Raw genomic sequence first — 27,740 nt, 5'->3', positions numbered from 1 at the left:
AGCGGGGCCTGAGAAACAAGCTTTCAGGAGCCCAGAGGGCCCAGCTGCCGTTGCCAATGCATCTACCCCCCAGCCCTGGGACACTGGACACCGGGACTCCCTGCCCAGCCTCACACTGCGCCCACCCACCAGCATCACTCGTCAGAGAGCAGGATCTGGGCTCTTCTCCCCGAGCTTCCGAAAGTCATCCAGAGAATTAGCCAGGCTGGATCCACCCTCATCCTCTCCACACGGGCTGCCATCGCCGTGAGCAATGGAGAGGCCCAGGGAAAAAGGGCAGGAAAGCAGGAGAGGTGGGTCACTGCTACCCACGAGGATTTGGGGGAAATCTGGTAAAGACTTAAAATACCAGTACTCAGAGCTGGGTATATGTGTGTGTGTTGGAGGGGAGGAGAATCTAGAAGGAAATTCACCAAAATATCAGAACACTTCCCATTATCTTTGGGAAGTGTGTGTGTGGGGAGGGGTGGGGGGGGACTTTTTTTGTTGTTTAACTATATTTTTAAGTTTTTCTAAAACAACATATCTCATTTCAATAGCCTTAAAAATCTAATTTTAAAAGAGCTTTAAACAATTAAGCCAGTTGGCAGCACAGTGGCATTGCTAGTTCTTGCTGGGGTGTGAGATGAGGCAGCTCACTGGGGTCTTTCTGGAGGCTGTCTCCTTGCCCACTATGCTGGGGGAGTGGGATGTGTGTGTCCCCAGACACAGTGAACAGGTGGCTGGGCATCTCTGGATGGGTTGCCAGGGAGACCCAGATGCTACCTGCCTGGAGTTATCCCACCAACCTGGAGACCCCAGGGTGAACCGGAGCTGCTAACAAGGTGGGTGAGGAGAGGGAGGGGCGGTGGAGCGGTGGGAAGTAGGGAGGCACCCACCTAGGACACAGACCTGGAGGCAACCCTGGGGTTCGGGCTGGAGCCCAGATCAGTGAGAAGCTGGGCAGGCGTGTGCAGACAGCAGGGGTGGGGACAGAGTGGCAGGCCACAGGAGGAGATAATAATCCGCCTCAGAAACACCACAGATAGGCTTCCCTTGTTTATGGTTAGCAATTCTCAATATGTTTTTTTAAAAAAACCAAACCTATCCTTTCAAAAAGACGCGAGTCTATTTTGAAACCAGAAAAGGTTAGAGAAGGGGAGGGAAGCAAGCAGATTTTTATGCTCTGGTGACAAATGAGACTGTTGTTTGCTGAAATCTCCCAAAGCGGGGTGATATGCCTGGCTGCAGGAGCGGACACGGCTGTTACCGAGTGAAAAAGGAAGATGGGGGCAGCGAAGGCCCAGGATGAGACAATGAACATGTGTAATGGGCAGCTGCCTTCCTGGGCAGGGGCTGGAAATGAGGTGACAGATGGGGAGAGAGATAGGAAAGACTCCAAGAAATCAAAGACCCTGCATAAACATGATGCTATCATTGTGTTTCATCTCCCGGGCCCCTGGGCACCGACAGAGGACTGAGAGTTTGGACTTTTAGAATCAAATAGTTTATTTCTTGTGGGGTTTTTCTTTGATACAACATTCATCCTCTTCTCCCTTTCTGAAAGCACACATTTTCCACCTCCACATGTTGGTAACTGTTCTTTAAGCCTGGGCCCCTCAGGTAATGATGTCAACAAATATCCACCAGGCTGGCCATGGGGGCGGGGCCGACCAGAACTCCCGAAGTGGGAGCTGCTATCAGATGGTGGTGATGGTGGGAACTGCGGCCTCTGCAGCTGGTGGGCCCTGGCCCTGCAGCTTATCAGCTGCAGAAGCTAGGGCAAGCTACTTGATCACTGTGCTCAGTTACCTCGTTCATACAAGGGTAATAGCCATATTTTCCTTTCAGGGCTGTTCTGAGGACTAGAAGAGAATCCACCTAAAGTGCTTAGAACAGTGTCAGCCACAAAGTGGAGCCCCCACAATGTTAGCTGGGATTATGCAAAAATGACCACACAGCGGTTGTGACTGGTAAGTGCAAACTGGTGCCAGGCCAAGCATGAAGCAAGCAGGTGAGCACGCAGCTGGGCCGGCCTGGGAGGCTTCCAGGAGAGGTGGCCCCATCCCCGCTCCCCATCCACACAGTGAGGGTCCACCCATCACGCCAAAGTCAACGCTGAGCACGAGGGGCCTTCGGGTGAGGGGGTACTTTGGGGTATTAAGGGCCTAATCACATTACCAAACGGGGACCACAAGGCTGCGAAGAAGCAGTGTCTGTGGGGAGTGCAGGGTGAACAGCCAAGCGCTCTGCACGCCTACGGCATCAGAACATGTCTAGTAGCTGCACAGCACCTGATATGGTGCTATGTTTGAAATAAGCACACAAATGACAATTCTATTTTCAGAGAGACCTACAGTGACAGGTCTCAAACCTGGCATCTGGTGAGAAACACATCTATCTACGAGACCGATCGTATAAGGAAAAATACTATCTGAAATGCGATCGTCACAGCCCAAAGTCACACCAAATCCTCCCAACTCCTGCATCCTAAACTCAGAGCCTCCTCACCCTCCCACGTAGATGCAACTCAGAAATAGCTGTGTGGGCAGCGTAACAGGTCCTTCCCTTTCCTCGCCCTCGTCCTCAAACCACAGCCAGAGCCCTATGACCAGGGACCCTCCTGGGGCCTGGCGGATGCCCCTCCCTCTGGGCACCGGCTCCCCCGCGGCTGCTCCCCGACCCCCGCCTGCAGGTAAATGCCCAACTTACTTCTTCAGCCACTCCACAATGTCCTCGGCTGTGGACCCGTAGTTTTCATACTGGAACAGAAACCGTCCTTTCCTGTAAAACGTGGAGACACAATGTGGGCTCAATTGGGGATGCAAATGCCATCGGGGAGGCGGCGGGCATCCGCAGGCGGGGAGGGGACTTACTCGAAGTAGCAGATGGTGGGGTAGCCCCGCACGTTGTACTCCTCCTTGATGTTTTCAAATTCCGAGGGGTAGATGTTCATCCCGGCCAGCACCTGGGATCGAAGGGAGAACAACGTGTCCACCCTCCGCCCAGCAGACACCTCACCTTGTCCATGTGCCTCCTGTCCAGCTGTCCCACCAAAAAACGATGGGGACATAATGAATAGGACAAAGCCCCTGAAACTGAGGTGCAGCCCAGGGCAGCAGGGAGCAGGGCAAGCGGAGCCAGCTGGGAATGACGGCCGAGTGCTCTGGGAGAGGCACCTGGGCCCCAGTGCTGCCCTTCACACAGGTGTCTTTCACCTGCCCTGTAGGAAGAATATCCCAGAGCAGACACAAGGCTCTGGGGTTTGAGGAAGAAACCTGGTCTTGCTACTAAGTTCAAGCAGGTCCTGAAGGGGGACCACTGACACGAAGGACAGATTAGGACTCTTCTTTGCCCGTGTCAACTCTACTCCCAAATGATGGGATCACCATGCAGCCACGCCACCATGTCCTCAGACACCTTCCTGGATACCTCATGGCCCGTCCACCTTGGCTTCCTGTGCAACATCCGTGTGGTTCTCAGGATGACCCGCCTGCCTAACTCTCCTCTCTCCAGACCCTGCGAGGCCTCCCCAACTCTCTCCTCCTGTCTGCGACCATCACCTACCGCCTGACCTGACCACCATCTCCGAAGTCTGAACATGCTCTGGTTGCAGGGGTCCACATACCCAGCACCCCTGCATGGGAAAGAGTTTTAGTGGCTGTTATTGACGACAGGGCTGCTCTAAGAACAACCCAGAGCAGGGTCCCCTAAAACATCTTTCCTGGAGCAGAAACCTCTTTCTCCAGGGCAGGATCAGGTGCCCAGAAAGAGGACTTGGGATCTGTTCTCATGAGAGAATGGAGATGGAGGGGCCAGACACAGGAAGGCTGTTTCAGAGAGCAGGCGGCGGAGAGGAGAGGGGAAAGGAAGTCCAAAAATGCTAGCAGCAGTTACAGAAGAGCAAGAAGAAACCCAGGAAGCTGGCTTTTGCTGAATAATACATAAGGAAGCATGGGAAGAGAAAAAGGTAAGCAGCTGTTTCATTGGACAATCAACTTCATTCAGGAGACTGCTTCAACGTTGGAGTCATCTGACTTGGGGCCAGTCACTCACCGTCGCTGAGTGAAGTTCCTTGTCTGGAAGATGCAGGCGATCAGACTATCACAGGGCCCTTAAGAGAGCCGAGTGAGATGATGCATATCCCAGATTTTAGCACAAAATTTGTGCTCAATAATCAAGTTCTTTATTTCCTGCCAAATCCTCCCAGTGTGGCAGCCACCTGTGTCTCTGACAACTCCATCCCTAGAGGCATCGAAACTCGTCTTTCTGATTGTTTTAGGTACCTCGCACAATGCCTGGCACACAGTGGGCACACAATAAATGCTTGCTAAACCACTGGGGTTCCCCCCCACCCAGCCCATTTTGGGAAGCTGCAAAACACATAGGAAAAACAAGCCTGAAACGGAACTTACTTGAAGCCCTGGGACCCTCGAGAAGCCATGCTGCTCATTTCGCCAGACTGATTCAGCAGCCTTTTCCAGTAATAATTGTCTACTTTAAAGTTCTTTCCTTTTTATGACGGATTGATCTCCCTAGTGTCGGTGCACATTCACCATAAGATTAATCTTCTACATCCTCCTCTTTCATTATATCACTCCCGTGCACAAAACCTTTCAATTCCATTGAATGCAGGCTAAAGTCTAACTTCACACTCAAGACATACACTCCCCACCTCATTTCTGAGTTCTTCTCTCTTACAAAACCCTTCACTGCACACCTGCTAGGGTCTAGACCAGCCGTGGGCAAACTACGGCCTGCGGGCTGGATCCGGCTGTTCTATCCGGTTCTCTTGCTCTCCCCTCCACTCCTTTACTTTGAATTTATATTAGTTCACACAAACACTCCATCCATGCTTTTGTTCCGGCCTCCGGTCCAGTTTAAGAACCCATTGTGGCCCTCGAGTCAAAAAGTTTGCCCACCCCTGGTCTAGACTTTTTCTTCTCCCAGGAATGAGACAGGTTGAGATTTCTGCACAGGGAGGAAGTTGGACCGAGTGCTGTCTAAGGCAGCGGTTGCCAACCGGTGGTCCGCGGACCACTGGTGGTCCGTGAGGTCCGAGAGGTTGGCGACCGCTGGTCTAAGGCACCTCGCAGACAAGCAGCGAAACATAGTGGCGAGGAGGAGGGCTCAGGGTCAGGAGGCTGGGTTTGAATCCCAATTCCCCACATAGTAGATGCATTTCCTTGAGTAAGTCACAGTTGTCTCTGTGCCTCAGTTTGCTCACCTGCGGCCACCTCCTGTGGTTGCTGTGAAGATTAAATTAAATAGTACAAGGATCTACAACACTCAAAACACACTGTGTTAGGTCTTTTCAGTAGTACTGCTAAGAGGCTCTGCAATTCTGGTCTCATTTCCGTGCCCCTATTTTGTGTCTTCCAATCCCTTGGCTTAAGGTGCCCACTCACCATCTCTCAGCTCCCACGGGAGACTCATTCATCCTTAAGGCAAATCAAATCCCAACTTCCCCGGCAGCTTTTCCAAACCACCTTTGCTTATAATGAACTATAAATTCCCTGAATTTCTGTAGTACTTCTATACACTTCGGGGACATTTCTTAGTTAAAAAGATACATATTTTTTAAACAACTTCGTACAGACCCTTTAGGAATTTGTGAAGTTGAATGAGGCAAAACTGGTCTCAACCTAAGAAGCTGGGGCCAGAGCCTGGCACTGAGCCACGTGTGCCTGGGGCTGTTCTGTTGGCACCACACGCTCTTCCTCATGTTTAGCCCACGCTGTGACAGGACCGATCACAGAAGCTCCATAAGGCAAGCGACAATGTGAACTAGAGCCCACAAGAGGGTCAGATTTCCACAGACATTCCGGAAGATAAAAAGGAGGCAAAACAAAACAAGATTCGGCCCTAGGAACACATCAATTTATGAACTGCAGGACACAGAAGGGCGTAATGAAGGCTGGATGAGTTTGCTGAGGTCACTGGAAGACTTGTATGCCTAAGAAACCAGACGTTATTCAGGAGGTGCTGGAGAGCTATGGAAGGCTTCCTGGCTGCATTTTTTTAAGCAGAGAGGTTGAGCTGCCCGGGAAAGCCATAGATCAGGGAGACAAGTCATCGGTCTTTGTTTTGGCAACCACACTGTGTGAGTGAACCAGGGCCTGACCCAGAATGGGGGCAGAGAGAGGACGGAGGCCGTGAGGGGGAGATGTGTGATGATGCCCTGGCACGTTGGCAGAGGAACCTGGGGTACTCAGGAGAGTCGTGAAGAGAAGCGGGCAGTCTGCCAGGTGGGAAGATACAGAATTTTATTTGAGACATCCTGCATCTGGAACACAGGGAGAAAAATCCAGTCCAAGATGTCAAGCAGGCAGTCTGGCACGTGGCACCAGAGTTTAGGGACTCGGGCTGCTTGGAGCTACATTATGTTGAAGCTATGGAGGTAGATAAGCTCACCGAGGGAGAGGCCATAACGAGACAAGGAAAGCGCAGCGCCAGGCCCTTGCTCCAGCGTGCTACTAAAAAAAGAGGGCAGAAAGCAACACCGTGGGAGCACCCCCATCTAGTGCGTGAGAGGAACAGCAAGTACCAAGCCGCGGGGTGTCAATCATCCGTATCTGTGAAGTGTCTGTAGGTTACAGACCTGTCCCCACATTCCAGCCCGTTTGCTCTTCACCACACTCCAGTGAGGTGGGCAGGCTTACCCTTATCTCCCCATTTTACAGATGGGGAAATGGAGGCCCTAAGGCTCTTTGCCGAGATCTCCCCGATGGTTAGTGAGAGTCTGATTTGCACAAATCTGTCACCACGACCGACCCGTTTCACAGTGTTTGCCCCCAGAGGGTCCATCGTGGCCAAGGTTAACAAGAGACAGTGTAGAAGATGTGGATCTGGCAAGGCTGGGAAAAGAAGGCAGACGGGGACAGGCTCATTCTGATGGTGGCTCTGATCAGGGAGCAGCATCCCCTGCTAACGAGGATGTCAATTAGCAGTAGATGGGACAGACACCGATGATTCACCAGACGTCAGTGACAGCATAAAAGAGGCAGACCTCAGTCTGGAAAATGGCAGAGGCTGTGCATCCCTGACCTGGCCTGGCTTCCGCCTTAATGATATCATCAGGTTGGATACCTCCCAAGACATCTGTAGAAGAGGCAGATTTATGACCCTTGCCACAGACATGGCCAAAAAGGGCTCAAAGATGACAAAGATGAAAAGGAGACAGAAGGCGTTAACCCAGCTGGATTTCAGCAATAGCCAGGGAGCGAGCTTTTGATTTCTGGGGACTGTCAGCCCATCTCTGCCCTGTGTGTGAGGACAGAAAGGAATCCACACCTCCAGTCACCCCGTTTCTGGGGAGCTGTGGCTGCACCATGTGCTGGGGCCTCCAGATCCCTCCTACAGTAGGTGGTGTCCATGGTGACCAGCACCCTCCCCCTTTATGGAGCTGGGAAAGGGTGAGAACTTTTCAAAGGAAAGCAGAGATGTTTTCCTAAGAAACTAAGGAGAAAACAAAACAAAATAAACCTCAAACAAGAAAAGAGAGATTCGAGGAAATGGCTGAGTTCACATGACATAGATGCCTTAGGCCGAGGTAACTGACACCCGGCCAGTCCTGGTACCAGGACAACCTCACTGCCTTTCCTGTACCGTGGTCTAGGGAACGGGAAGGCTCACACTTTCTGTTTCTCGACCTCAGGGCTACCCTTGCAAAAGAGCCCGGTGTGAACCCAGGGCCAAGGGGGAAGGCCTTCGTCCCAGAAACGTCCTTCCCACTTTGTTCTTGTCCTTAGGAACGGATGCTTTGAATTCCTTTAAAAAGGGAAACATTACTTTAATGTAAGCAAAGAGCTTACCAGGAGTAGCAAACCACTCACCCATCCACCCATTTATCAGCATTGGGTACCTACTATGAACTTGGCTCTGAGCTCTGTGCTCCAGAAGCAGACATGAATCAAATGGAGCCCCTGTGCTCAAGAAGCTCACATTTCAGTGAGAAAATCATAATTAGTGTCAACTGGTGAGCAAAGTGATTTAGAACAAAAGCAAAGAAGGGCAGACCTGGCCGTGTGTGGCAGGGACAAGCTGTGCAGCGGTGCGGGAGAGGCCACTGGGGTTGACAGGTAGATGCAGCAATGGCTGAGAACCTTCCAGAAGGTGCCCAAGACTGGCACCAAGACCTGGCCTGCTTTGAAGGGGCTGGCCAGGTAGTTCGTGATCTGGTTGGGGCTGGAGCTGTTTACCTTACACTGCACTAGAGTTTGGAAATTGAGCCGAGCAGTTTTCGGTGTGTATGCGGGGGCAGATAGGGAGAACGCTGTGGGTAATTAAGTCTTTTCTCCGGGCGAAATAATCTTAAAATATGGTATCTATTGAGGCCCCAAAATGTGGAGTGAAACGTCCCCAGAGTGATGTATGTGTGCCCCACGGCCAAACGTCTCCAGGCAAGTTGCTAAAAATTCACTAGTGAGAACCAAGCAGGACCTTGGTATCCCCAGAATGAGGTCAAAAGAGAAAGCGCTGGCTCTTTGCAACCCAATCTCGCAGCCGCCCAGCAGAGCTGTCGCCATACCCAGATGCTGCCACTGAAACTTTTCGAATTGTCTTTGAACTAATCACCAACTTAATTTGACCCATAAAGATCATGATGCAGTTTTAAGACTCAGAATGCCCTTAGTGGGACTTGGGCTGGCCCCACGGAGATGTCCTCCCGATGACCTTTCATCAGAGGCCTATGGATTTTTCCAGGCTCCCCAGAGGAGCTAGCTGTTGTTTTTTTGTTGCCACCAAGAAACCTCTCCACCCGCTCCTACCCCCCAAACCAAAACCTCTGTGGGTAAAGGTAAACGGAGAAATGGACAGACATAGACACAGAAGAGACAAGCCTGGCAGGGTGGGGGACACAGAGCCGGCCAGGACCACCAGTGACTGACCCTCAGCCCTGGGCGAGGTCTGACCGCCCAGCACCCCTCCTCTCTCACTGACCACCCTGGCTGTTCCTACTGCTCCGCAGGCCCGTTTCCTCAGTGGCCCCTCTCCCCGCTCAGGTCCCCTCTGAAACAAACACCTTGTGTTTGGTCTGTTCTGCCCTGCACACCCTGCACACGTTCCTTCAGGACCTAGGGCTCCAGCTCCCACCTGGGCTGCCTCCTTTCCACCATTCTCCCGCCTCACAGGGACTCAGGAGCCCTGGCAGCCTGGGTAGGAGACGGCCTCGGGAACCTGCTTCTGCTTCCGGCTGCTGCTGGTGTCACTGGGCCCCTTTCTTTGCCACTGGGCTCCCCATCATCAGGAGCTTGGCCCGCTTTGGCGCCCAGCCCCAGTAATTCTGGACCCCAACGGTCTGCTGTTGGCCACCGGCCTCCCGGCACACCCCTGGTGCTTCTTGCTGTTTTCTTAGCTACCGCGTTTTCCCGAAAATAAGACATCCTCCGAAAATAAGACCTACCCACAGGTTTCCTTCTGGGTGAAATATAAGGCATCCCCTGAAAATAAGGCCCCAGGCTCTGTCTCAGAATGAAAATTAATTTACCATAAACTGGTCGCTAGGGCTGCCCTGACTGGCGTCTAGAAACCAGTGACGTTACGCGGAGTCCTGACGTCACTGCTGTGTGGAGGCGGAGCGGAGGTCAGGGTGAGCGGTGAGCGCGGGGCGGGAGAGAGGAGGAGACTTTCACAGATGTGTGTAGAAGAACAGGAGTAGAGTGGACGGGACGCGGCGAAGGTGGTGAGTGCTGGTCTGTCTCTGGTGACACTACCTGATGCTTGCAGCCGCCTTCATGATGACTGAAGGTTCTCAGTCAGTGGCAGACCCTGCTCCAGCCCAGATCCAGGACCCAGCAAGCCCAGTGACAGTCCCCAGGCAGGCCCCAGGGGGTAAATGTCTGATAAAGGGGTAGGGGGGATGTCTGGTGAAGATGTTCAGTGGCACAGGGGTGGGGGGAGGGGGATCACTTAAAATGACACAGGAGGATCAGAGGGGGCAATCAAAATGACACAGGAGGATCAAAAGGGGTTACTAAAATGGTAATCCCCCCTCTGATTCTCCTGTGCCATTTTGATTCCCCACTCTGATCTCCCCTGTGTCATTTTGAGTGATCCCCCTCCCCCCACCTTGATACCCCAATTCCTTTTTTTTTTACCCCTAGAAATGAGTACTCCGTGGAGTACAAGAAAGGAATCGTGGAAGACTCTTGGGGCCAAAATCTTACTGCTTTCTGCAAAGAGAAGATGTTGAGTATCCGATTGGTCCGAAAATGGTGAGCAGAGTATGGTAACCTCATTGAACAAGTGGACAAGGGAAATGCTAAAAAGTGCAAGTGTGGATCAGGTCAGCAACCATTATTTTCCGAGCTGGAAGACCTGATCTGTGAATGGGTTGTTGACAGGAGAGCAAAGGCTTTGGTTGTGAATAGGGCTCAGATTCAAGAATTTGCCCTTGCAATGGCACCACAGTTTGACATAACCCCCGAAGACTTCAAAGCATCACAACACTGGCTGGATAATTTCCTTCAGCAAAGTGAACTGTCTTTAAGAAGATCTACAACATTGTTTAGGTTGGAAGATACTCAAGTTATTAAGCGAGCACTTGCATTCAAGTCCTTTATTGATGATGCTGACTTCTCTAAATACAATCTTTCCAACATGATTGCTATGGATGAAACTGCAGTGTTTATGGGCCAATCATCTCAAACAACAATTGAACAGCGGGGTGCCTCCTTGGCGTACATTCCCTCCACTGCTTACGAAAGTGCACGTGTTTCCTGTATTTTGGCAGTTCGTCTGGATGGCACTAAAATCCCACCTTTAATCATTTCTAAGGGCAAGAAGGAAAAGATTGAACATGTTTTGGGCGTTTTTATTCCTGAAACTGAAAAAGCCTGGGCCACACAAGCGGTTATAAGGAAGTGGGTCGATTTAATGCTGCCGCTTGTTATGCGAGGGAGCCAAAGAGGTCTGCTAGTCTGGGATGCAGCCAGCACTCACCGCGCTAAAGACATGAAGACATTTCTTCACGAAAGAAAAATAGATCAGATAATGATTCCCGCAGGAATGACGGCCTATCTCCAGACTCTTGATATTGCAATAAACAAGCCATTCAAAGACAATTTGCGCATGGAAATTAATGACTACATTGAAAATAGAATGAAGAGAAAACAGCGTGGAAACTTTGTGAAACCTAAACTGCAAGAAGTTGTGACTTGGGTGAAGAATTCATGGGAGAAAATCACTGACAGTTGCATTGCAAATGCACTGCGAGCAGGCTACCTTGACAAGAAGTACTCATTTAAAGACAGTGCTATTGCTAAACATGAGAGATTTGGTCCACTGATTCTGAAAGAAATGGAGTCACAAGAAATTCACCAGGAAATTCAGGAATTGGATTGTTATGATGATGTTCCAGAAGATGATGACATGATTGTCATTGAATAAATGAGTAAATTCTTGATACTGTAGGATTCACAGTTTGTCTGGTTTGTGTTGACAACTACTGTACTACCGTACCGTATACAGGTAATAAATTTCCTTTATTTTCATTTAACAATAAATGTGTACCGTATTCTTCTTCATGGAAAAGTAAGACATCCCCTGAAAATAAGACCTAGTGTGTCTTTGGGGGCAAAAATTAATATAAGACACTGTCTTATTTTCGGGGAAACACGGTATTTCGTTACTGGCCTTTGACAGGTGCTAAACTCTCCTGGTCCCAGCAACTCCATGGAGTCAGTTCTCAACATTCCCCGAGGACAGGTGTCTGAACCATACGCCAGGGCAGCAGGGGCAGCAGCATATGATAAGTCCCCCTCATGATTTCAAAACCTGCCCTCCCCTTTCCCGCCCCCACCCCACCCCTGCTCCACGGCATCTCCCCAGCTGGGAAGCAGCCAGCCCCGCCTGGCCCAGGCGCCTCACTTACAAAGTGGCCTCGCAGCTGGGTGGCAGCCTTCTGGAAATGCGGCATTATCCTCTTGCACATGCTGCACCCTGGTCGCCGGTGGGAGAAAAACCAAACTTGGTTACTATGGGTGCTGGGCCCTGCGCTCCGCCCTCCCTCCCCTCAGGACCACCTCTATTCACAAACATGTACCCAGCCTCCAGGAACACACAGGAACTGGAGGCAGAGGCGCTGGCCCCCCAAAGAGCTTACATTCATGAAACAGGACAGAGCCCAGCAGTGACAATACATGTGGGAAGGACGAAGCAAACGTGACACTGGAGGAGGGCAAGGCACTGAATCACTGAGAGCCTCCCCTCACCACCCAGCCAGGAGCTGCAAAGGAACCTGGATCAAATATCATTAGAAAAATGCGCAACCACAGATACAATGACTTTTGGGACTTCTGTGCCTCTTCTCCTTCATTAACAAGGATAATTGCTCAAGGACTGGAGGCAGGCCTGCCATGAAAAAGCTGGCTGTTGGCCCCGTGGGAAGAGCGCCAGGCCAGGATGACACGCCTCGAGTCCCCATCTTTCCTCCACTTGCTGGATGGCCCTGGACACATCACGTTCTCTCTGCCCCTCTGGCAAACGAGGAGGTTGGACCGGACAGTTCTGACATTGGAGGATTCTGTGATGTTCTTGGTTCAGCTCTCTCTGGGGTTCTGCGGTTGGCCAGTCACAGTCCTCTCCTGGGATCGTGAAGCCCCCAAGGCTTGGGGAGCTCAGGGCCAAGACAGCCAGGCCCCAAACATCCACTACTACTTCAGAGTGACCTTGATTTAAAGCCACCTCCTCCCTCCAACCAGAGTGTCCACACATCAGTGTGGGGCCTGCAGAACACCAGCACTGTTTCCTCAGATGTGGACATGCTGACGTGCAAGGCTGTCTGACAGCCACTGTGCTGCAAAGCGGGCTTTGAGATGCATCTGAAGGCTGCAGACACCAAAGCTGCCCGAACCCACGTCAGGCTGGATCTCATCTCAGCATGGCATGGAGCAGATAGGGCCACGTAGCAGCAGGTTGACAAGTCTAATCCGTGTTTAGCGAACGACTTGGCAGGTGTGGGCAGAGAGTTGGAGACACTGGGGAGCTGTCAGCAGGTCAAACTCCCCAGGATCACCCGAACCTCCTAATACCAAGTCTACTGGACAAGGTGTGAGGCATGATACTTTGACACAAAACTCAACATGCCCACGGCCCCCTCCCTGACATTCCTGCCTGGCAGACAGATGCACCCCTCCTCCCCCGAGCATATTAGGCCTGGGCTTCAGTTCATGCCATCCGTTCAGGCTCAGATTCAGGGAGACTAGGAGAGCAGAAGCTGTGGCGAGGTCAGGCCGCAGGGTGACCCCAGGCATCTGCCCTCGGAAGACAAGATGTGCCCTCCCCTGCCCGGCCGGCGTGGCTCAGGGGTTGAGCATCGACCTGTGAACCAGGAGGTCACGGTTTGATTTCTGGTCAGGGTACTTGCCCGGGTTGCGGGCTCGGTCCCCAGTGTGGGGTATGCAGGAGGCAGCTGATCAATGATTCTCATTGGTGTTTCTATCTGTCTCTCTCCCTTTCCCTTCCTCTCTGAGGTTAATAAAAATAAACAAACAAAATAGATGTGCCCTCCCCAGGAGCTGCCACCATAGCACAATCCCCACAGCATCATGAAGGAAGCAATATGACACTTGTCGGGATGTATGCAGCTCCCACGGTGGGATTCTGAGGGCAGGACCAAGGCCCACTTCACTGGACACCGTCCTCCACCAGGTGGATGCCACCCAGTGCGGACGACGGGAGGCTGCACGGCAGAGGAAGGAGCACGGCTCTGGGGAGCATCTCCCCTTGACTATTCGCTGCCTATATGGCCCTGGGCTACTGATGTAAGAGGCCTGAGCCTCAGCTTCCCTACCTGTGCAGTAGAAAGAGCACCTGCCCTGCAGGCTGAGGGACAGAGCCAGGCATCCAGCAGGGGAGGCTCAGTCAACACCAGGCCTGAGCGTTTGCCTTCTGGCCCACAAGGAAAACACTTGCACAGGGAATGGAGGAGGTCATTTCACAACCCAGGGGAGAAAATAGGAGGCACACCTGCAGTCCTTCGCCCACTTTTACTCGGTGACTTGTAAGATGGGGGGGACTCTGACACCCACTGTACTACATTCATCAGTCAGGAGCCTAATTTATTACCTGTCCCTACAGGTGCGGCCTCTCTCTTCCAGCTCTGCCTGTCTGCAGCCTGCAGCAACAGGACCACCCAAACCCTCAAATGAGTGGTGAGTCGGCCAACTGTCCCCGTGGGTGGAGACCAGCAGGGGGAAGAAGTACTGGGGGAAGAGGTCATGCCAGTTACCAAAAACAGAGCCGGTACCTATCTGAGTTTATCTTCCCACTGATTCAATGGGAGGCAGGGGAAGAGATAAGACTAATTAGCCCTCTCAAACCCTAAAGGTTAGAGCAGTCAGCCTATTATTTTCGCGTTAATTCAGTCAACAAACATTCACTAAATAAACTGTAGGTCCTTGGGACCCAGGTTCCTTGTCACAACTAAAGGCTCCCACAGCCTCTGGGTTCCTTCACCCCAAACATGATCAAAGGGTCAGAGCCCTGAAAGGCTCCCCAGTTAGAGAACTGGTGTGTGTCCCAGGCATAAGCTCAATTATGAGGCCATGGAAGACTTGAGTGCCTGAGTAGAACAAAAGCACAACTGTGTTTCATTAAAAACAACAGCAAAAGAATCTGGGGTTCCTCACCTAGGACCCAGGAGAACATCTAATCCGACACCCCCACCCCACCCCCGCCACCACCACCACAAATCTGAACTTCACAGCTGTGCGTTTTCTCTCTCCCTCCCCCACTAATTGCTGTGACACCTACAAGGAACCTAACTTCTCCTACCCAGCTTTCCATTATGTGACGATAATCACCACGCTGGCATCTCTGCCCTCTGTGATGAGTAGGATGGGCACACTGCCAGACAGCCTGGGAGTGGGTGACCAGACAGTTCTGACATTGGAGGCTTCTGTGATGTTCTTGGTGCAAACTGCGAGGAAACCACTCTTTGTTAGGGATGAACAGGTGTCATTATACTGATCCTGTGGTTATACCAGGATCCTGCTTGTGACTCGTGCTATATACTGGCTATACACTGTTATAGTGTCACTTAACCGGTGTGTTGAGTCCTGAGGGTTCGGACATGAACCAAAGGAGGGGGTTCATGTCCTCAAGGGGCTGTGTAGGCAGGACAATCCTGAAGCAATTCACAGGTAGGCAATTAAAAAGACCCCTCCAAGGAAAAACAAAATGGGGTGGAACCAACCAGTGAATGTCATAAAGAAAATGACCTGGGGTTAAAGTACGGAGCACTCTGGGCAGGGCCAGGTCTTCTAGGAAGAGGCACAGGCAGGCACACCCCTGGGGCCAGCGAGGTGTCTGTGGGGAGGGTGGGTGGGGCCACACAGCGATCAACATGAGCTGAGAGAGGCTGTTGTCATGGTGAACAGCCCCAGGTCAGGCAGGACCACCAGAACCCCACAGAAGAGCATCAGCTGGGGAGGCATGCTCACCAGGGTGGGAGTGGGAGGGGCCTTTGCTCAAAGAACGCCTCAGGAAGAGGGACTTTTAAGAGTCAACAGAACCCCGGTGCCACAGCCCATGATACCCAGCCGAGCCACAGAGCCGCCCGGGCACCCCCACATCCCACTACCCACAGCCCCTCTTTCTCGAGCTGCCAGGCATCTGGCTGCCATGAGGGGCATGTGATGGCCAATGCGTCCCAGCTGTAGGGGCCTCACACAGGCTCTGGTCCATGGTTTCCTAATCTGTGGGTCAGGACCCCCTGGACTACAGGGGTGGCCCAGACGGCAGATATCTGAGGCTTTGGGGGACTTACTGCCACTACTCAACTCTGCTCGGAAGCAGCCACTGACAACGTGTAAACAAATGGGCATGGCTGTGTTCCAACAAAAATTCATTTACAAAAGAAGGCAGCCAGCCTAGGGGCCAGACTTTGTTGACCCTTTGAGGGTTATGAAGTAGTTGGAAGAACCAATGACTTCTTTTAAATAAAACAGAATGAAAAAGAAAATATCGGTGGGTGCTACCTCTGGTAGAGTACATAGTAAAGGTTAGTACGATTTTGTGAAACTTTTGTTACAGCTTGTTTATATATAATTTATGTATACTTATAGTACTGAGTTTCAATGAAAAATTTTTAATGCTGTCCAAAAGTTTGAAGGCCATTGCTCTGATCCAACCCCTTCTTTTCCATAAATGGAAGCTGAGGAACAGGGAGGTGAAGGACTTGACCAAGGTCACCCAGCTCACTGGCAGCATACCTGGGGTTAGAACCCAGATCTTCTGTTTGTTATCTTAGTGATCCTTTGCTATTCCCATGGCCTCTTGCCGTATCCAGAGACTGAACCACTTTCCCCCTGGTCCTGACTCCCCTCCCCTCCCAGGTGGCACCAGCAGAGGTGTGCAGGAGCTAGGGCTGGAGGAGGAGCTGCCAAGCAGCTGCCAGGAGCCAGCAGGGCTCCAGGTGGTGAGCAGCGGCAGCACCTTGGAAAGCGCACTGAGACTCTGGAGGCTTCACCAGGCACAGAGCTGGCAGGAAAGGGGCTTCAGGCCCCCGGGAGGCAGAGGGGCAGGGGAAGGTACCTGAGAGGAGACCTGAGCTGTGGCTGGGTGGACCTCGGGGTGAAGAGGGCAGAAGAATGCCGATTCCAGCAAGAGAAAAACTGATGTAGAAGCAGGAGGGAGGAAAGCCAGATGAAATGGTCAGGATGAAGGAAAAGAGGCACAGATGGTGAGATGGGATGAGCAGCATGATTCTAAGTGAGAAACTGGGGGCCTGTTCCCAGTCTCCCCGCCTCACAACCCCCAGCTACCCCACCAAGAATCTGAGTAACAAGCTCTGGCCCAAAGGAGAACGGTCACTCACAGGGGGCATAAAACATCAGCAGCAGCGGCTTCTCTTCCTTCTTCAGGAGCCGTCTGAAGTCCTGAGGCACAAGCAGAGAACACCACAGGTCACACATTACACAGTAACAGAGGCCCATCCCCCAGGGACCACAGTGGTGGGAGGGGCAGGCGAGCACTGCAGAAATCCCACTGTCAGATTTGGGGGTTGGGGGTAAGAGTCATGGCGTGTCAGGAGCCGAAAGAACCCCAGAGATCATCTCTTCTGAACCATCCTTGCATATTACAGATGGGGAAACTGAGGCCCCGAGCAGACAAATGGCTCTCCCAAGGCCTCCTGCTGGGATGAAGGAGTCGGGACCAGGCTACCAGCTTTACTTTCAGCTCCACCTGAACAATTAAACGTCTACAGGAGCTTTTCATGCCACAAGAGGCTGTCGACCAGGCTGCCCCTTCTCCCGTGGTCTATGGAGCGGTTGTGCTGTGATGAATGGTGTTTTCACGTAGGCCTGACATGGCCAGACAGGGATCTGGAACATGGGGTTAACCCATACCTGCTAATCTATTCCCCCGGCCCCAGCCCGGCCCCCACTACCCATGTCCGCAGAGCCCACTGTGAGCATAGGACAAGACATGCCCTCCACCCCCAGGAGGTTACAAGCTACACTGACCATGGGTATTTGCAAAACCCTTAGAGAACAATGCCCGGCACATTGTTAGGCAATATAAAATTCTTGGTTGAATAAATACAATCAATGTAAAAAGACAAAGGCCACACAGTGCTAATGGAGAGCCTTCTGTGAGAGCAGGGCAGGAGGCCTTTCTTCCCACGAGAGCCAAGGGCGTTCAGGAAAAGGCAAATCTATTAAGGACGGCAAAGAGGCCCCACGACAGAGCATATTTTGATTAAAATGAGCTCCTCTAACCAGTTTCCATAGAAGAAAATTAGAGGTTTTTCTCTTCTGAACAATAAGGGAAATAAGAGGAGATTTCAAAACGCAGCTTTCTGGCAGCAACAAAGACGTTGGGTAAATAGATGATGGCACATCCGCACAATGGAATATTGCTGCATCACTGCGAACTATGAAGAGGGGTATTTAATGTCACAATAAGATGTGCATGTTACATTAAGTGGGGGTGGGGGAGCAAGTTACAAAACAGCATATAACAGCTAATGAAACTTTTGTTAATATTTATGTAGCGCATTATGTTGAAAGCCTAAAAGGCTACAGAAAATACCAGCAGTGGTATCTCTAAGGGAAGGGATGGGGTGATTTTTTCTTTCTTTTACCCTTAAGCTATATTTTCTAAATTTTCAACAATGAATACACATTATTTATAACTTTTCAGCTAGCTAGAGAAGATGAAAAATATTTTATGGGAATTTAAGGCATGTTATAATAAATTGGGAAAATGTTTACTCTTGTTTATATAACTAGAGAGCAAAGGCACTCATTTTTAAAATTTTTATTAAATTTATTCAGATGACATTTGTTAATAAGATTAGATAAGTTTCAAGTGTACAATTCTATAATATATCATCTGTATATTGCATTGTGTGTTCACCACCCAAAGTCAAGTCTCCTTCCATTACCATATATTGGGCCCCCTTCACTTTTTAAAAAAATAAATTTTTATTAATTTCAGAGAGGAAGGGAGGAGAGAGAGATAGAAACATCAATGAGGAGAGAGAGAGTCATTGATAGGCTGCCTCCTGCATGCCCCCTACTGGGGATCGAGCCTGTAACCCGGGCATGTGCCCTTCTAGGGAATTGAACGACACTCTATTCACTGAGCCAAACTGGCTAGGGCTACTTTTTTTTTTTTTTTTTTTTTTTTTTTTTTTTTTTAGAGAAAAAGGAACGGAGAAGGAGAGAGAGAGAGAAACATCAATGTGAGAGTGAAACATCCACTGACTGCCTCTTACACCACCACCCCCCACCCCACCGCCTGGGGATGGAGCCCATAACCTGGGCATGAGCCCTAAAAGGGAATCAAACCAGCAACCTTTTGTTGCACAAGAAGACATCTAACCAACTGAGCCACACCGGCCAGGGCTGGCCCCCTTTACTCTTTGCTACCTCCCCCCACTCCCCTTTTCCCTGGTAACCACCATACTGTTGTCTATCAATGAGTTTCCCCTTTGTTTGTTGCTTTCTGTTTTATATACATGAATGAAATCATATGGTTCTTGTTTTTCCATCTGACTTATTTCACTGGGCATGATATTCTCAGCATTCATCAATGTTGTAAAAAATGGCAGTATTTCATCTTTTCTTATGGCTGAGTAGTATTCCATCGTATACATATACACCACATATTCTTTATTCATTCATCTATCAAAGGACACTTAGTTTGCTTCCATGTCTTGGCCAAAAGGCACTCATTTTAAGACAGAATTAGTAACCCAATCTTTGACCCTGACTTGGGATGGAGGATGCAAACACTTTGAAAATAATCTGGGATCCCTACAGATAAAACCTGGTAAAAGCTCTGAGAAGAAAAGTTTTTCTGAGCTGGTCACAATTTGGTTTCATATCCTGAGTAATAACAAATATTACTTTACATTCAAAGATGCTTAGTTACCTTCAGTAAGGATGGATTACAAATATGAATCGGCAATTCAACTTGCATTCGGAACTTGTAGTTATTTCATGTGGGGATTTGATTAGCGAAAAAGCAGCTGTATCTATATTTCCACATGAGAGAAAATGGCAGAAAGTATAACAAGGGGACTGCCTACAGATGTGAAAAAATATTTGTTTAATATTTCTAGTCACAGAAGAGCAATCTTAGGAGCCCGAGGACATGCACATCTTGGGGGAGGGAGGCACCAGGCTATCACTGGCCAGGGGCTAAAACTGCATATTATCACAAAATCTACCTAGGAGCAACATCTTTTTGAGCTGTTTGTTGTTGCATAGCTACAGGCACAGGTGCCACCACCTCCTGGCACTTGACATGCTTTTTAAAAGGGAAAGAGAGTCAGGGCTGTATGGAGACGATAAATCAGTACCTCCAACCCCCCCCTCCAAATCCTGGCCAAACCCACAATTGAAGCTTAAAGAGGGTAAACAATTTGTTCAAAGTTATACACAATGCCTCAGAATATTAGAGACCTGACCCAAGCCTCTGGAAATATAACCCAAACCTTGCAGATTATTCTTTAAAAACAACAACAAACTCAAACCCACTTTTTTAAAAAGCAAAAACACACAAGGTCCATTCCAGCAGCAACCAGATGACATAATAAGGAGAGGACATTTAAATAGGTATTCCTATAAGGAAACTAAACATGTTAAAATACATTAAGAAAGAGTCAGTGGAGGAAGCTCTCAGGCAGCCTGTGAGGTTGGGGAGGAGCATCGGGTAGGAGGGCCCTGGCCCAGCTCCCCTGGAGGAAAGCACAGCTGGTTAAGAACACTCCCGCTTCTCAGCTCCTCAGGCACCTGTCCCTGGGAGGCCATGGTTCAGGGGACACTCCCAGCGACCATCAGAACTGATGGGAAATACATTACCTTTTCACTGTCAATGTGAACAACATCTTTGGCTCCAGGATCTTCCTCCCACAGTGGGGGCCCTTTCGGATCCTTCAGAAAGGCCACTATGGACTGAGGAAAAGAAGACAGAAGGCAAAACTCGATTTAGCCAAGAAGAGGGAGGTGGGGGAGTCGGGAATCTGCCTGTTTCCCTGCCTGGAGACCCAGGTGCCTGGAAGGGAACTGCATGTGGCCTATGGGCATACACTTGGGAGTGTGCTATTCCATCGCCCACTGATGTCACTACAAAGGGCCCTAAAAATGCACCCCCTCCACCAGGAATTTTCAGCCACATGACACTTTACTCTGGTCAGTTGATCCATACCTACTGTGCTTCTTCATGGAACCAAAAAAGGAAATTTGAGACAATCAGTTGGCTTATTCAAACCAGAGATACACTCTGCTAAATCCCACCTCCTCCAGGAAATCTCCCTGGTCGATTTGAATAAAGGTCTCCAGCCCTGCCCAGGGTAGATACTTTCACTTTCATGCAGCCACTAAAAGCCTTCACCAGGTAAGTATGTAATCACACCTACTTGTAACCTGCCTGGTATTTCGTGATCTCAACTGGGTGGGAGCGTTAATCCTGACCCTCCTCTGTGGAGCTTGGGATGGGAAGCCCCAGAGCAGGGGGCCCATCTCTGTGGCCTGGTTGCTGTACTTCTCTCCTTGGACTCCTGTCTAGATGGTCCAGGATTGAAGACCGGACAAAGAGCTTCAGGATACAGGGCCGAAGTGGACAACCAATTCCGGTCTCTGCTTCCTTTGGGAAGGACACCCTGGGGCGGGGGCCCGGGGGTACCTCCCTCCACTCCCCTCCCACTGCCACATGTCACTGGTCCAGGACACCCGCAGCATACCCTTTCCTCTGTCACTCTGGGAAATGGTGCTCAAAGTCTGAGAACCAGGAGTGGGTACCAGATATGAGCCAGGCCTCCACCCCTCCACCCTGGAGGGAGCTGCCGGCCTCTGTGGCAACAGACGGAGACCTCAGTATCCCCCGATTTGATGCAAGATTCTGTTGCTTCAGGGAGAAACCAAGATGGTGGCAGAGGTAAGCACCTAAACTGCTGCCTCGCACAACAATTTCAAAACTACAACTAAAAGACAGAATGGACACCATCCAGAACCACAGGAAAGCTGGCTGAGTGAAAATTCTACAACTAGAAGGAAAGAGAAAAGCTCACAGAGAATTGGAGGTACGGCAAAGAGTCTTTGTGCACGCAGAGAGGAAGGGCGGCTGAGAGCCTGGCTGACTTTCTCTGGCGGAAGGGGGAAGGAAGCCCCCGACCGCACTGAACCCCAGTTCTGACTGCACTGAACCCCAGTTCCGGGCGAGCCCCTGGGGACCCATGCTCTTACAGGGGAGTCTGGACTCTCAGGCAGAGACTCAGGAGCCGGGGAAGGCAGAGGTCTGAAGGCGCGCGTGTGCCAGTGCGCACAAAGGCTGCGGAGGCTGCCACAGGCTTTCCCTAGTGGAAGGGAGTCGGAGGCTCCTGACTGCACTGGGCCCCAGTTCTGACTGCACTGAACCCCGGTTCCAGGCGAGCCCCTGGGGACCCACGCTCCTGTGGGGGGAGTCTGGACTCTCTGGCGGAGACTCGGGAGCTGGGGAAGGCAGAGGTCTGAAGGCTGACGGGAAGCCAAGGCTGTCTGCTCTGCCCTGAGACTCCACCCCATCCAAGCTGAGCACAGAGGCTATTGCAATTTGGCAAGTCTAATCCTATAAGGCTGTCTCCAGCACCGAACTTCTCCCAGCGTAGACACAGCTGATCCTTACAGCCAACTGGCCTGGAGGTCAATTCTTCCCAGTGATACCAACAACAATCAAGACTTCATTACAACAAGGCTGTACACACAGTCCACAAAGGGGTGCACCAAGAGTGTCCACCTCAGGTTAACTGGGGAGGCCGACCCACTGGGCCATATTGGAAACCTAGCACACAAATCTACCTTACCAACTCAGGGAAGCAATGAAAATGCGGCGTCAAAGAAACAGATCACAAACAAAAGAAATGGAGGAAAACAAACGACTGGATATAGAATTCAAAACCACGGTTATAAGGCTTTTCAAGAATATCCTAGAAAAGGCCGATAAATATAACGAGACCCTCGAAGATATGAAAAAGGACCAACTAGAAATTAAACATACACTGACTGAGATAAAAAATATTATACAGAGACCCAAAAACAGACTAGAGGAACACAAGAATCAAGTCAAAGAATTGAAATACAAAGAAGCAAAAAACACTCAACCGAAAAAGCAAAAAGCAAAAAAAAAAATCCAAAAAGTTGAAGATAGTGTAAGAAGACTCTGGGACAACTTCAAGCGTACCAACATCAGAATTATGTGGGTGCCAGAAGAAGAGAGAGAGCAAGATACTGAAAACCTATTTGAAGAAATAATGACCGAAAACTTCCCCCACCTGGTGAAAGAAATAGACTTACAAGTCCAGGAAGCGCACAGAACCCCAAACAAAAGGAATCCAAAGAGGACCACACCAAGACACATCATAATTAAAATGCCAAGAGCAAAAGACAAAGAGAGAATATTAAAAGCAGCAAGAGAAAAACAGTTAGTTACCTACAAGGGAGCACCCATACGACTGTCAGCTGATTTCTCAACAGAAACTATGCAGGCCAGACAGGAGTGGCAAGAAATTTTCAATGTGATGAATAGCAAGAACCTACAACCAAGATTACTCTACCCAGCAAAGCTATCATTCAGAATTGAAGGGCAGATAAAGAGCTTCGCAGATAAGAAAAAGCTAAAGGAGTTCATCACCACCAAACCAGTATTATATGAAATGCTGAAAGGTATTCTTAAAGAATAGGAAGAAGAAAAAAGTAAAGATAGAAATTATGAACAACAAATACATATCCATCAACAAGCGAACCTAAAAATCAAGTGAATTAAAAACCTGAGGAACAGAATAATCTGGTGAATATAATAGAATCAGGGGCATAGAAAGGGAGTGGACTGATAATTCTCAGGGGGAAAGGGGTATGGGGGGGTTCATGAAGAGACTGGACAAAAATCATACACCTATGGATGATGACAGTGGTGGGGAGGTAAGGGCAGAAGGTGGGGTGGGAACTGGGTGGAGGGGAGCTATGGGGGGAAAAAGGAGAAACAATTGTAATAATCTGAATAAAGATTTATTAAAAAAATAAATACAATGCTTTGGTAATGGCAAAAAAAAAAAAAAAAATTCTGTTGCTTCTGTCCACTCTGCTCAAACTCCAATGAGCACAGGATGAATTGGGCGTGTCCCTGTGTATGTTGGGGGAGGGAGGGAGGCCTGGGGTGAGAAAGCGAAAGACCCTCTCAGGGAGGCTACCCGTGAGGCTTATTTCTGGAAACTGCTATTTGGGAGGAGCTATTATAGGAGAATGGGGGGCAGCCAAGACTTGGAAGGATTGCATTCAGGTAATGCTCCCTGTCCATCCAAAAAGAGCTCTGAAACACCTCCTGGCAAGAGGAGGGCATTTCCACCAGAGCGGCCCCCTGGCAAAGGCAGATAGCCTTTCCCCAGCCCCTTGTCTAAGCTACACTGCGACAGTACAGGCCAAAATGGAACCGGCAGGGCCTTCCCGAGACCCACACTCACCTGCAGCTGCAGAGGCACCTGCCCACTGGGCCACGTGAGAGAGACACTGCAGGTGCCCACCTGCACGCTGCTGCAGAACAGCTGGTGCAGGGTTCTCAATCTAGGGTGCACGGTGGGCTTCAAGAGCCTGTGAAACCCCGGACTCACGTGAACACACTTACTTTAATGTATGCTCACACACTGATTGTGAGGAGGAGGTCTGGGACTTTCAGGTGACTATCAGTGGGCGAGGAACCCAAACTAGGCAGGACTCGGGGGGGGAGGGGGCTCCTGACCCACACCAGCATGAGCTGAGTTAAAGGGTTAGCGCAGTATCCCATTCCCCTACCCTCTCCTCAGCACAAAGGAAAAAACATGGATGTGGATGGAAAAAGAAACGGCCTCTTTTAATGTATTAATTAAAACATTCACACTTGCAATCTTTTGCTTTTCAGGTAGAGATTATTCTCCTTTAACTGAAGTTGAATAATCCCACTCATAGGTTCTCTTCAAATTGTTCTAACTCAGTGGTCGGCAAACTCATTAGTCAACACAGCGGCAAACCGTGGCTCGCGAGCCGCATGTGGCTCACGAGCCGCAGTTTGCCGACCACTGTTCTAACTGACAAGATCTTGGGTGGAAAAGTGTGTAGGGAGCAGCCCCTGACCCCACCCTCAGCCGTCTTATTCCGGGTGCTCTGCATCCCAGAGAAACGGCCCAACACCTGCACCTTGGTCTTCAGGATGACTTCATGGCTCTGGGGCCTGAAGAAGGTCATCAGAGAGCCATCTGCATCTCGGTTTCTAGGCACCTTTGGTCTTCACCACTTATACAGAAAGGATTTTGCTGGGCAGACTGCTGACAAGCAGAAGGCCCCTTAAACAAGAAGTTTCCTCTTGGAGTTTCCTGCTCTTTACCCTCATTTATCTGACCTCTGGCCTCTGGCCTCTTCAGGGGCCACGGCATAGTGGGCGTAGTTGCTGTGACCAGGCCTTGTGCGGGATGACAGCAACAACAGTCCGAGCATAGCCTGGGGCTGTGCCCACCTTACCTCTCTGGAGACAGAGGCCCAGGAGAAGCCCCGAAAGGAGAACCAATCCGTGACCAGGGAGGGCCTTTGTCTCGCCACTCCTGCTTAGAAGCAGACGCTGTCAGGCAGTCCCTGAAACACTACCCCCTGCCCTGGAGAACTTCAGGGCCTTACCCTAATCCATATGGTCCTGTGGGCTTTGGGGACCCCGGGACCAAGGATGTCCTCTCTCCATTAAAAACTGACCCTGTACAATGCTCAGCCCACATCTCTGGCTTATTGGCACAAAAATTCACAGAAGGACAAGATCACACACACCTAGTCTTTGTAAAGAGGTGGACAAAGGACAGGACTTGGCCACCCCACCCAGGCCAGCTCAGACCTCCGGGGCTCCTTGCTCCGTTTCTGCTACAACAATTCTGAGCAGCGGCCATCCCCTAGTACACACTCACAGCACAGGCTTCTCAGAAGCTGGCTAAACATACACCGAACACAACCTCCAGAACAAAACAAAGCCTCCCCTTTCCATCACTGCAGAGACACCTCCCCACCCCACCGAGCTAAACCTTGCTCCTGGGGAGCACGTGTTCTCTTCAAAGACTTCAGTGGAAGTCTTCACACAGAATAAGAGGGGTTAAGCAGCCCCAGTTGGTAGCATTGTCTCTAAGTGTCTAAGTGGGTGTTAAAATGAGTAATCAGGCTGAGTCTGTGTCAGGGAAGAGCTGCAGCAACTGAAAGGAAGCAGCGTTAGTGGATAAACAAGAGATGGCAGGGAGGTGGGGCGGGGGGTAGGAGCGGTGACAACTGCTCCGACTGGACAGGAAAGGATGGAAGGAGACACCGATGGAGACAGACAGAGAGAGAGGAGTACAGGGTCGAACCCAGTCTGGGAAGCAGGAAAGTCAGGACGCGTGGGATCAGCAGATTTGGGAATGGGAGAAATGTGTGGTCCCAGCCAGGGCAGGGGATGTGGCCTGGACCACAGGTGGAAGAAGGCTGGTTTGAGGAAGGGGATGTGTATGTCAAAGGAGCAGAATCCAAGGGCAGGAGAAGGGCGCGGGGCGGGGCAGCACCTGCAGGTCACGGGATCTCCACACTCATGTTCACGGATGTTTTCCCATCTACTTCTAAATTGGATTTGGAGCAGGGAAAATCTCGGTGACATCAGCATCTCATCTGGAACAAGCTGCATCAACCCACATGCGCCAGCCTGCTGGTGTGCTGCAGAGTGTGCTAACCTGGGCACAGCCAGCCCCCTCCAGCCCGTGCGCAGCCACTGTAGACACTGCTGCAGAGATGGGGGAGGGGGCCTTGAAGCCACAGTGAAGGGAGACCAGGCCTTTGGATGGGAGAGGCATGACGGCACACGCCTAACTGCTGATAGATGCCCAGACCAGCTGTGAGGCTGGTCATCCTTATTGCGTTAAGAGTTACAAACTTCCACAGATATTTTGCTGACATACGCTCTAGAGATAAGACTCCCTCAGGTCCTACAGAAGAGCTATTTGTGCTCTCTGCCCTTCCTTCTCTCAGAGAGAAGCTGCCAGACTTTTGGCATCCACTCAGATCCACCTCTGCTGAGAATGAGGGAGGTAAATTTACCTTAAATGTCACAGCTCGGTTATATTCAGTGTGAAAGGCACCATCCCTGTCAAACGAGAGAAAAAGGTGTTAACTATAGCAATGGTTGTGAAGAGACATACCTTTGGTTTCCTGCAGCATCTTAATAAGATTCAGCTATTGAATAGAGTTCAAGATGTTTTTAAATGAAATAACTGTAAACAGGAAAAAAAATCATTCCAGAATAAAATTGATCTACCTAAAATCGCTGTGCACTGAGAATACCAATGAAAGCTTTCAGCACTTACATGGAAATTGGAAATGACCACGTGTACTTACTGGTAATGGAATAATTCGACCTTTTTATCCTTTGGGCTCAGGTCAACTTTCATCTTCTTGCACAATTTTCTACTCTCTGTGTCACTGAAAGACACAAATGCCGGGAACCATTGGTTACCTGTGGTCCTCACAGAGGTGTTGACAGAGTGAAATCTGCTGGTAGCCTAAGAATAAAGCAGGTAACTTGGACTTCTCCATAGCGAGAGAGGACCTCCCTGGAGACGGGTTCTCAGAGAACCGGAGGAAGGAAAGTACCCAATGCGAGGTGGGCTGATCAGGAAAGATGGGCCAGCAGACGGGGAGGTTGTATCACGACGTGTCAGGGACAACCCAGGGAGGTCCAGATAAAGGAAGTGCCCCAGAAGCTTAGGGGGTGGACAGCCCATTCTAAGGAGAAAAATACACTCAGTATAGATCAGTGGTTCCCAACCCTGGCCGCTCATCACAAGCTCCTGGGAAGTTTAAAAAATACTGATTTCCTGGGCCTGCCCAGATCATTCCTTCAGAATCCCTGCCTGGGGCCCAAGTACGTTTCTGTTTTTCAAGCTCTAATGTGTGCCATATGCCACCTGCTACAGACCATCTGACCAGGAAAAGAGGAAAACGTTCTACGAGGCTGAAAGAATTATGGCATCTGACCAGGTACGGACAAAAGCCAAAAGGAGAACGGGGAAGCTTCAGTGAAGGGCTGGAGTCTGTAATCTCGCCCTCTCGCAATTCTAATAAAAAATGTCTGTTGGGTGCTGTTCACTGTGTACAAAGTGCTCAGGCACCATCTCATCTAGTCCTTTCTGCTAGACCAATGGGCCTCAGTGTGGCCCCTGACCAGCAGCCCAGCCTCACTTAGGGACTTGTTAGAAATACAAACTTTCAGCCCCATCCCAGACCTTCTGAATAAAAACT

At 50.3% G+C, this 27,740-nt stretch overlaps 1 protein-coding gene across 2 annotated transcripts in view; it reads right to left on the bottom strand.

The window, feature by feature from the left end:
* The window catches only part of PDIA5 (protein disulfide isomerase family A member 5), an 89,614-nt gene that overhangs the window by 29,215 nt on the left and 32,659 nt on the right, over nt 1-27,740 (bottom strand). For both annotated transcript variants that reach the window (XM_080656011.1, XM_080656012.1), the window contains 7 exons: nt 26,838-26,921; nt 26,541-26,586; nt 20,298-20,390; nt 16,802-16,862; nt 11,855-11,922; nt 2,856-2,947; nt 2,692-2,763 (listed from right to left, as the gene is read on the bottom strand). In XM_080656011.1, coding sequence (XP_080512137.1) covers nt 2,692-2,763; nt 2,856-2,947; nt 11,855-11,922; nt 16,802-16,862; nt 20,298-20,390; nt 26,541-26,586; nt 26,838-26,921 — 516 coding nt within the window. The remainder of the gene's footprint in view (nt 1-2,691; nt 2,764-2,855; nt 2,948-11,854; nt 11,923-16,801; nt 16,863-20,297; nt 20,391-26,540; nt 26,587-26,837; nt 26,922-27,740) is intronic.

Source organism: Plecotus auritus (genome assembly GCF_963455305.1).
Source record: "Plecotus auritus genome assembly, chromosome: 2".
Taxonomy (NCBI): Eukaryota; Metazoa; Chordata; class Mammalia; order Chiroptera; family Vespertilionidae; genus Plecotus; species Plecotus auritus.
This window is presented reverse-complemented; position numbering and strand designations above follow the sequence as displayed.